At 36.1% G+C, this 11,738-nt stretch overlaps 1 protein-coding gene across 6 annotated transcripts in view; it reads left to right on the forward strand.

Annotated features, from left to right (window-relative positions):
* Window positions 1-671, forward strand: part of LOC147030884 (uncharacterized) — a 227,547-nt gene extending 226,876 nt beyond the window's left edge. For all 6 annotated transcript variants that reach the window (XM_085875424.1, XM_085875423.1, XM_085875425.1 and 3 more), the window contains one exon: window positions 196-671. In XM_085875424.1, the coding sequence (XP_085731550.1) occupies window positions 196-276 (81 nt within the window). In that variant the 3' untranslated portion in view covers window positions 277-671. The remainder of the gene's footprint in view (window positions 1-195) is intronic.
* Window positions 672-11,738: the final 11,067 nt, after the last annotated feature.

Genomic DNA, 11,738 nt, shown 5'->3' on the forward strand with positions numbered 1-11,738 from the left:
TAAGATGGCATCTTTCAATAGTCTGTGCTATTTATTTGCCTTGTATAATCTTTTCTACCTTTGAAGTGCTTGCTATAAACTTTTGTAATGATGTTATTCATTTTCTATCTCAGTTTTCCATTTCTCTCCTCCACTCCTCAACCCATGACAAATCCTGACCCCTACATCCTCCCTCTCCCCTTTCCCTAACCCAAGGATTCATCCAGCTCAAAGCTCAAGCTCCATCTGCTTTTCCACAAGTTCAGCTTCAATTACATGATACAGGGAGTGATTTAGATTTGGCGAGACGAAGGAGAATGACAAATGATTCCATGTGTCTACTTTCCAGTTCATATCATATTCACACAGTTCCTGTTGGAGTAATGTCTTCGCTTGCCAAGATCTGGCTGGGATTCATCAAAAAAAAAATCAGGCTGATCTAAAAATGGGATAAATTAACCTGCTGTATTTGCACTATCATGTCCTTACTGAAGCATCATCACATTTCTATTTCAAGTATAATCATGTACAGTTATTGAGTGGCTTCATGGTAGGAGCCAATAAAAAAGATAGATAAATGGCCGTTACTCAAATGGCCACATTATGGTGAGTTACCTATCCATCCATGATGTACCTTCAGACTTCTGAAATAAACTTTTCTGGCTCTGCACTGCCAGGTGCCATCACAGAAATATGAGTGCTACCATTTCCTGGTTAACAGAACGTTGTGTAACTGTTCACAGTATGGAGGTGGTGAACCTTGGATAGAATTAGCTGACGATTTGGAAATCAGGACAGGGTGACAGATGGAATACAATGAACAGATAGATGTTGAGATGATACCTCTTGTCTTTAGATCAAGGGTGTCCATCCAGTGCTGACACAGAAGAAGCAGCATGTCCATGGTGGGAAGACCTGGTCAGAAGTCAAACTGATGGTTGGATATCTATACCTTCAGAGAACAAGCAAGTCTTGAGGTTTACTGCAATTATCAATTTCATTACTTTGCTTATGATTGTGAGATAACTGGTCTCTAGTTAAAGAAGATCTGTTTTGGCACCATTCTTATGAATTGAGAGTGATGAAGTCAGGCAGTCCTCAGAAAATATAAATAATCAGTAGTTGTTTGAGTGTTACAGCACTGATGTCATTAGGATCAGTTGTGGTGAAGGGGTCAAAAGAGAATCAAATTTCTCCACCTTGGCAGAAGAGGAGTTTATGGGTTAGAATGTGAGCCATTGTATGGTAGCTGTAAGTTAGAAACACATTCAGTAAGTTCTGTGGTCATCTGGAAGACGTCAATCAAATACGTCTACATACGTCAATATGCGTTGGAGATACGCTACACATAGGTTCAAAGCACGTTACTCATAGGTTATAAATAAGTTTCGGGTACGCTAAACATTACCTCGACATGTTTCGACTTATGAGTAATTTACAAGTAACGTGTGTCGACGTGTGTCAACGATCGCATAACGTGCCTACAACTTATGGCCAGCGTATGCGGAACGTGTGAGTCATACGCTGCCATACGTCGAAAAATTTTGAGCATGCTTAAAATTTGTCGACAAGCTCGGCGTACTACTACGTATGCCAGCGTGCTTCAGCATGCTCTTAATGTATACAAAACTTACCCATAACGTATTCGACGTATGCCAGCGTTTTAGACAAATTTTTCATACGTCAGCATACGCTGGCTAAAACGTCAAGATGTGACAGGGCCTTGACACTTCGATTTATAGTGCGGTTATGATTTAAATCGTGGAGCGGCAGCCTATTAATAGGCTACGCAACGTGATCGTCGGCGATACGCTGCCGTGCGCGATGCATAAGTTAGACTATCGTTGGGCATAGGTTGTGAACGCCGACAACACGTGAAGCATTCGTTGGTATAAGTTATCGAAACATTCTGTGTACGTTACTAATACGTTATGCATATGTCCAACTCGTTATGAATACGCCCAAAACTGAACAAAACCAACAGTTCAGCATACGCCAGCGTTTTAGATCAATTTTGATATGTTGCCAAACTCTGGCTAAAACGTCAAGGTGTGACAGGGCCCTTAGATTGGTTTTTTTTCTTCCCTCACTGCCAATTTGCGAGCTGTGTCTAACAGCCCACCTGGACTTTCGGAATTAAATTTTGCATCAATAATGGGAAAAGTATGTGAGTTTGACATAATTTTGATCTTTAACCAATGTTAAGGTCATGACCTAATTATAAACAATTTAACATTTTTCAGCAAACCTTGATTAAGATTCGTCTGATCAAAACAAAATTGCCCTCAGTGGAGGATAAATGGGGTTCTGAAGCAGCCATTCAAATGAATGGGGGAAAAGGGAAAAAACTTTCTGAATGAAGCCCCAAAAGCCCAAAATAGGAGACTGATTTTCTCCCCACCTTTCCCCTTCCCTCCCCTACAAGCAAATGTAAAATTGAGACTTACTGATTAAAGCACTTCTTTCCTTTCATATTTTCATTCCACTCAAAGAGCGAACGAATGAATATTTGTCCATGTTCTACTTTGGGGAATAACTTAATTTTCCTATTGCATTCATCACCATCGAGTATATTCACTTTAACTCTTCAAGCACGAAAGAAAGGGCTGTTCGGGTTAGTTTTGTAAAATTCGGTTTTGTAAAATGTAAATCCCTCATTCGGTTTTGTAAAATGGGGAAATGCTTTTAAGAGCACAGTCGTGCCATGAAAATGAGGAAGTATTCTGTGTCCATGTCTCTCATGGTTATCTATTGATAATTCCAGCAATGTGTGTGTGTGTGTGTGTGTGTGTGTGTGTGTGTGTGTGTGTGTGTGTGTGTGTGTGTGTGTGTGTGTGTGTGACTGCTGTTTCTCAACAACCACTCGTCCGATCTAATTGAAACTTGCCAGGTATATTGCTGGGGACCTGAGTATGTGCCTTTTCAAGGTTTGATATTAATTGGACAAGTGGTTCCCAAGTTATGCCCATTTATTTACCAAACCAATGACAGGACACGTTGCTGCATACGCATGGCCGATGGGGAAAAGGCGCCATTTAGTTACCAATGACAGGACACGTTGCTGCATAGGCATGACTGTTGGGGAAGAGATCCTCAGCCGCGTTTCCCATTACGGGTGACAACATACGGACTTCCGGATAGTGATGACTTACTGTATTCTAATAATTTCTCGATTTCTGATGCGCATTTATAGATAAAGAAAATGCCCCAATCCAGTCATTTACGAGAGCGAAGGAACGGCCTGTGTTTTGTTTGAAAAAAATTTTTTTTTTTTGCACGTACAGCCACGCACGTTGGGGCACGCGAGAGCGAAGGAACGGCCTGTGTGTTTGTTGTTTCTGGCACGCGGTTTGAAAGTTTTTTTTTCTACGTACGGCCACGCAGGTACGGACACGCACTAGTATTTTAAATCATCAGAACACTAACAGAACAAAGTTTAGCAAAAAAACAGCTTTTTAATGAAGGTTTTATCAAAACAATTCAAAGCAAGATGTTTCATTTTCGTGTTAAAATGAGTCAGTCAGTTTGAAGTCAGCTGCATCGCCTGAACCAAGTCAAAAGTTCTGAAGTCATTTCCTATGTGGCCACACCCTGAAAAAAACCATTGTTGTGAAATCTCTCATTACGTCATCAAGTTGCTTATTTAAACCAACGTGTGTGCCGTTCATGTTTTATTACGAAAATGGAGCGTTCAGATTATTACTACAACCTTGCAGATCAATCGTTTTCACAATATGGCAGGTGAGATCTCAATCCAATTCATTATTTGTTGTTTAAAACAGAATTAAATCATGATACGACTAATAATTATTGTTTTTTTTTTCTAACAGGTTGTCCCCAATAACAACATCGTTGATAGCTGATGTTGAAAATGAATTATTTGAATTACATGATGAGTGGATAAAAATGAATGACTTTCTTGAAGACATTTGTTCATTTCGGAAAGAAATGAATGATATTTTTCTTGGATGGGAAAATTTCACGCGCGCGCGTGCGTATGTGTGTGTGTGTGTGTGTGTGTGTGTGTGTGTGTGTGTGTGTGTGTGTGTCGGTGTGTGTGTGTGTGTGTGTGTGTGTGTGTGTGCGTGCGCGTGTGTGTGTGGGTGGGTGTGTGTGTGTGTGTGTGTGTGTGTGTGTGTGTGTGCGCGTGAGTTTGAGTGTGTGTGTGTGTGTGTGTGTGTGTGTGTGTGTGTGTGTGTGTGTGTGTGTGTGTGTGTGTGTGTGTGTGTGTGTCTTCTCTCAGTCTTTGACTCATTATTATTATTATTATTATTATTATTATTATTATTATTATTATTATGTTTTTTTCAGTTTAAACACCTGTCTGGATGAACCAACACACAACTTAATATTCTGGAGGAATCCGACATGACACTCTATCTTCTGGAGGTAAATGTAATATTTATTATTTTAATAATGTCATAATATAATCATCATTATATACCCTAATTGTTCTTTACTCTTTGTTTTGAACACAATATGTTGATCGAGTTTCAAAATCACAAGACATCGAAAGCAGACTGCTGGGAAAGATCGTCCATTCTTGCAACTGAATATTTACCCAAAGAAAAATGTTTAATATTTTCAATCTTGATTAATTATATTTGCTTTGCTTTCAATTATTTCATTCTTAATTATAAAAAAGAATAAAGGAAGTGGAAAGGAGGGGGGGTAGGTGCGCTCCCCCAAAGACCCACCACCCCCCTCATCCCACCCCCTTCCCTCCCCGTGTGTGTGTGGGAAAGAGTGGGGGTGGGATGAGAGGGGTGGTGGGTCAAAGGTGGGGGCACACGGGGGGGTGGTGGTGGGGGTTTGTGTGAGTGGGGCTTATGTGGGTGGGTGGGGTTTGTGTGGGTGGGGCTTGTGTTGGTGGGTGGGGTGTGTGTGGGTAGGGCTTGTGTGGGTGGTTAGAGCATGTGTGGATGGGTGGGGCTTGTGTGGGTGGAGCTTGTGTGTGGAATTTGTGTGGATGTGGTTTGTGTGGGCGGAGCAATTTTTTTTTAATTAAATAAACATGTGTGTGGGGAACTAATTAACTCATCACTAATTATGTGGATATGATGGATGTGGATGTGGTTTAAGTGGGTGGTGTTTGCATGGGTGGAGCTTGTGTGGGATGGGGATTGTGTAGATGTGGCTTTTGTGGGTGGGGTTTGCTTGTGTGGGCAGAGTCAAAAAGGAGCAGAGTTTAAAAAAGCGGTGGAGTCAAATTTATTCATTTCTTTATTTTTATTTATCTTTGTCTTTTGTAATTCCTGTGAATAAAATGAACCTAAAATCTCTTTCCCCTTTAATTCACATAATTTGTAAGTCCAAAGGTTTTTTTCAATCTATCTTTGTCTTTTGTAATTCCTGTGAATAAAATGACCCTAAAATCTCTTCCCCTTCCAAATCATATACCTTATAAGTCCAAGGAACTGTATCTATGACATCTACGATTTAAAAAAAAGTTAATTTGTCCATCGCTTTGTATAACCTTTTTCAAAATGAGATTTCCACCTATATATTCTTACTATATCACCAACTTTGAACTTAAGCTTTCTGACATTAATCTCTTTTTCATATTCTAATTTTGTAAATGTTTCTTATGGTTTAGTATTCGTTGAGGTGTGAATCATGTCATTATACTTATCTACAATATTCTGAATTAAAGATAACCATTGTTGAGAACTGAGTTGAGTGAATTTTTTGTATAGTCCCTCTTTTAAAGTGCGATTGAATTGCTCAATAACAACCGCTTTTCCTTCATTAAAGGTGCTGTATAATATAATGTTGTTATTTTAAAGAAAATTCATAAATGTTGTGTTGTGGAACTCTATACCCTCATCAGTCCACAATTTTTTAGGTTTTTGCTTATTTTATTAAATATCTGTTGAAAGGCTAACATAAGAGTATAACACGTTTTGTTTTTTTAAAGGGACAACCCACACATATCTACACCTCAAATCAATAACGGTAAAAGCATACTTGTACCGCTTATCATTATTGAGGTCAATCAAATCAGCGGACCAGATATAATCAACTTCCTTGCAATAAACCTTCCTTCTATAAAACTTTGTGATTATTGGTTTATGTAATTCATCAGCTAATTGCTCTTCAATCAGAATGACATCATTAGAGCATATAAGTTTTTTGAATTTCCAAGGCCAAGTTTCAATTTAGCACTGATCATCTTCTTCATGATGAACCAATCAACTTTTTCTCTCAAGGTTGGATTTTGTATCAGAGACAAATTATACAACATTTCTCTATCTGCTTCATGTTTTTCTTCCAACGTTGTGCTCCAACCCAGTCTGCTTCAGATGTCTTGTGATTTTGAAACTCGATCAACATATTCTGTTCAAAACAAAGAGTGAAGAACAATTAGGGTATATAAAGATGATTATATCATGATATTAATAGAATAATAATTGATTTCCAAAATCAATATCGTGCCTCATGCACACTTCATCAACCCGATTGAGACGTTTCCTCCACGGTTTAGGATTGTCAGCCTCGTCTAATCTTTTATTCAAGTTTGTTCCTCGACCACAGAAAGAATACCCTGGGAGATGTAATTCCCCTGGTATTCCAGTAGTTGTAAATTTACTTCCTGATAAAAACTTTTGTATATCTCTCCCACGTTTGTGTTTGGAGATAAATTTACTCTTTTTAGAGCCACACACTGAAGATATGTCTTTTTGAATAAACCTGTTATTTTTACTTTTGAAATATGAGATTTTTTAGTATTAGTTTTCTTTTTACATTTGAGACAATAACTCATTTATCTATAAGAAAAAATCCTACAGAGTGTGAAAACCTTTTTAGTTTCCAACATGCACATTTGAATCTTAATTTTTAAAACATAAAGAATCCTCAGAAATGTCTTCACTCTCTCCTCCATTAATTAAATGTAAAACTTTAATTGAAGTCAATCACACCAACACCATCAATAATATAATCTTTTCCTTCTTTATCTCCACTTTCTCGTTTGTATCTTCTCCATGAAACCGATGTTAATAGTCTTGATGCAAATATTTCTCATAGACTTGCCAATTCTTTGTTTTCCTCCTCGGTGCGTTGAGATTGATTTATTTTTCATACCTTCGATCTTTTTAAAATCCCACTGGTTTCCATATTTTTATATTTATTTATTCTCTCTCTTTCCTCCCTCTCCTCCTTCTCCCTCTTCTTCCTTGCTTCCTTCTCTCTCTTCTCCCTTGTCTCCTTCTCTCTCTTCTCCCTTGCCTCCTTCTCTCTCTTCTCCCTTTCCTCCCTTTCCTCCTTCTCTCTTGTCTCAGTTTCTTCAACTCCTTCCTCATCCCTTACTCTCCTTGAATCACTTACACCCCATAGAATATCATACATATATTCATCTGGATTTCTTGTTATTCCTGTATCCAAAATATTTTTTTTTACAGCAACAAACCAATAAAATTTCTTCTAAATTTCTAAAAGAGTGTTGCATTTTCTTAACTTTAAATTTTTTTTTCATTATTTAACATTTTAATTAAATCCAACGTTGTTGGGTTTACTACCATCAGTATCAAATCAATCTTTTATTGAAAATACCTCATTCTTATGTTGTAGAACATATTTATTAAAATAATGAATACCCTTTTCTTGAAGGTATGCTTGGACACAGAAATAACAATTTTTTTGAAGCCTTCTTGTTGTCATCTATGTGTTAGAAATATATGTCAGATTAATATAATGACAGCAAATACCTCCCCATCTTCCCGTAGTTAAGTAATTTTGTATTTCCTTACTTATTATATATAATCCTGTTCTTTGTGTTTTCATGATATAAGCTATGGCAAAACCATTATTGATTTTACCCTTATTAAATTATTTTATTGGTTGTTTGCAAACCGTGCTTCCACAAAACTCGTTCTCGACACCAAGTGGATAATATTCTTCCTTACGAGACTGATTTAATTGTTCCAGGTCTTCTTGGTTAATTTAAAATGACCAATTATACCCTAAATCATTCGTATCATATCCCCATTGTTCTATTCTCATACAAATGATACGCCCTTCTTTATAAAATTTTATTTTAATTGGAACTGTGACTTCTGTATGACCTGGAGATAAAATCAAGTTGTAAATCAACAGGTATGACCTGTTGTTTTACAACGTTTGAAACCAACTCTTGATGTACCTTAAATCTTCTTGCTCTTTCTTTCGCATCCATTTATTTATTGGAAAATATCATTTCATGAATTGTTAAGATCAACAGGGAAATTTTCCTTTTCTTTATCATTAAAGTAGTTGTGTTCAAATAAAGCCTTTTCTTTAAATGTTTTATTAAATTCTTTATTAACATTAATACGAGTTGTAATTTCTTCTTCACTAATACTTGTATCTCTGCTTTTCATATGTTTACGTTGAGTTTCTTCATCAATGTCAAAACTGAATGATAAAATCTTCACCCCATTACCACTCAGATGTTTAATAATTTGTCTCATTCCTTCTGGATTGGTTTCCAATATCCCAAGACCCCAGATTTTAGTTTATTTAACTCATTCTTACAATGTGAATATTTTGTTGTCCCAAGTGAAACCTTCTCAAATATTTGACCTTCATTCCTCAATCGCATGTGTTCCTCCACTGAAATATAGTAATAATCTTCACCTTCTACTTCTCCAGGTCTTTTTGCTCAAGTTGTTGTTGATACAATACGAATTACATGGTGCTTTTTAAGAAAATTTACAATATTCTCATTTGTACTATTCAAGAACCTTGATTTATGAAAGTTTTTTTTCGAGAAGTAGATTTACCCACAAGATTTATAATAGTAGTTGTAATTTATATATGTAGTTGTTTATAAAATAAAAAATATATTGGTTCACGAGCACCAGCCAGAGTGACCACTACATTCATTATGTCTGTGTGTCTGTCTGTCCAGAGCATAACTCCTTGGACTTTGATATGATCTTGATGAAACTTGGTGACGTGTTCGATATAAATGTCGACTTGTGTTTTCCTGCATTAGGGCATGCATGCTACGCCCATTGTGGGCGGAGCCACGCCCCAAATAATTTTATGGGGTAGTCGGATTAAAAATCGATCGTCTCCTGGGGAATTGACTGAATGGAATGGGTTCTTCAGTATTTAAATAGCAAAATGAATTATCTAAAACTTGTCATTGTCCGATTTTTCATTTTCCTCCCAAGGTCAAGGTTACAAGGTCAAATCTTTGAAAATTGCAAATTTTGACATAAAAATCATACGACCGCCCAAACTTTGAGAGCTGCGATGAGAATATTTTTTATGCATAATCTTGAGGTCATTCCTCACCTAAAGTCTTGAAACCATTTTGCTCTATCTCAAACACCTTGCCCGTGGCGCCCCCTTCAAGTTTGTTTTTAACGCTGATTTCATCAAAGTATGGATAATACGAGGAGTGCGAAATGCCACATAGCCTATATAACGTTATATTGTTCCTGGAATGTTCCAGAGGAAGTTTTGCACCAAAGGTCATAATCCTTGACCTTTGACCTTTAAAGGCCACAAAGGTCAAATTTTCAAAGTTGTGGGAATCGAACTGGGTTTTTGACCTTCTTCAACGAACTAACTGCAATAAGCTATAGCATGCATCCTGTTTCCTTATTTTAATGTCCACAACATTGTTTTGTGTACTTTAAAGGTTATGCAAAGGTCAAATTTTTAAAGTTGTTGAACGAAACCTGGGTTTCGACATTTTGCAGCTAATAACCTGTCACCCATACCACATCATGTTGATCATTTTTATAACTTGGTCAAAAATTATCACATTGTCTCATCGTTGACTTCTGAAACAATGTACATCGTCAAATACCGCTCATGAACCATTGTCGTCTTCAGACTTGTATTTATATTTTTCAGTCATGTGTTTCATATAATCCCCAAATTCCTTTTTACTCCATAATGGAGAACAAGTGTCTCTCCAAAAATTGTTTATATCAATTGAATTTAACTTGAATAAAATAAAAGTATTAGCATTGTTTCTTATTGAGCGACGAGGGAGTTGAAAGTATGATTGACTAAGATAAATACAATTACAAGAAGAATTTGTCCCTCTTGTGTAGTAGCTATCCATTACCGTTTTGTTTCTCTCATTAACAGAATCATCAAAGATAACGAGGTTCTTTTTTGATTTATCCACATCTTGGGGAGAATGTATATCATCTGTATTATCACTAAGAATACAAGTTATCGGTTTTGATTTCTTTTTTATCTCTGTGTATCACAAAATAGTTGTATTATATCTTCAATGTTGTAATCATTTCGTTTGTTTTGAAGTTTAATAAACCAATTGTGGCATTAAAACCATCACCAGCATCAAAACGTTGTGACAGTAGTTGATCCTCAGGTTGAAAACTCGACTTCTTGATTTGAGAAATGTGATTTATGATTCGGTAAGTTTTTAAGATATGATGCTAAGTTAGATAATGGACTTGCCATAAACTTGTATGTGTCAAGAAATCTTATATGGGTTATGGGGGGATGTATGAATTGTTTTTGTGAATGAGATGTATTTTTGATCTGTGTAAGGAATGGCAGAAATATCTCCTGATGTCTTTGAAAGATCATTTATAAACAGATGTGTGTCATAGTGAGCATTGTTGTGAAGAAAGACAGGAATAAAGTTTGGGGGCTTGTAATTAAGATTACAATGGGAATGAGCTGGACCTCTATATTTACCAGTACCATGACAGTGATCCCTAACCTTGACCTCTCCCTCAATTTTCTACTCACAAATATGACAGATACTGTTCTTTCTAAATTCCTTTTTCTCTCCCTTTGCAATGACATTGGTTTATAGGTTTTAACCATTATTTCTCTTCATCTTATACAGTCTTTTTCCAAGTGTCTTACAAACTCCTCTGAAGCATCTTCTCCTCGATAAAGTTCCAACTTGTATTAATCACGAACAGATGATTTGATATAATAACAGAAACCACAAGGATTATGTTTTTCATATTTATTTGTGTATGGTTTATTTGGATTTGGAGAAACAGTATCTATCTTTTCAAGGATACTTTCAAAATCAGCATATATCACAAACGGATGTTATATGGATTTGTTAAAATCTTTGAATGATATGTTTGAACTTGCTTTTAGTAAATTGATTACTGTTGATTTATGATTTCTGCAATATTTCGAATGTTGATTTAATCATTCTTTTGTATGAAAGGAGTTGAGACATCTCTTACAAGGATACGTTTTACATTTTCTCTTTATAGTTGTGATTTGGTTAATCTTGATAAATTTTTGATGAAAGCATAATGCGATTTTTCCTTTGAAGTAAAGTAGAGAAGGTCAATGTGTGTTTCATCATTTTTATAGTTTTTTGGAATTTTTATTTTTGAACTTTGTTTGTGTCCGTTAATCCATATACATTAACAGATAGATTATTCATTTTGACAAAATTTAGGAATATCTCTCAATGACAATGGAAACTTTAAATCTTCAACATTTAATGTATTTTCGTATTTCTTAAAATGTTCAACCCTTTCAGAATTCCATTGTGGAGGATGTAAGTAAGCAAGAACAGACCATAGAAAACATTTATTGCACTGGGGAATAAATTTTTTTCTTATTAACTGCTGCATGAGATTTTTTACCTTGTTCAATGCATTTTTTCAACGCTGATTTCAAATCTGAAATCGGTTTTCCTCAACATGCTCGAGTTTTCATGCAATTTGAAAGTTGCGATTTTCGCTAAAAAGGACACCCATTGCTATTTGCACTTGGGTAACTTGAGAACTAGGTGTGTGATTTCAGACTTTAGTGGA

Source organism: Eptatretus burgeri, chromosome 3, assembly GCF_056783735.1.
Source record: "Eptatretus burgeri isolate ZD-2024b chromosome 3, Ebu_testis_v1, whole genome shotgun sequence".
Lineage (NCBI taxonomy): Eukaryota > Metazoa > Chordata > Myxini > Myxiniformes > Myxinidae > Eptatretus > Eptatretus burgeri.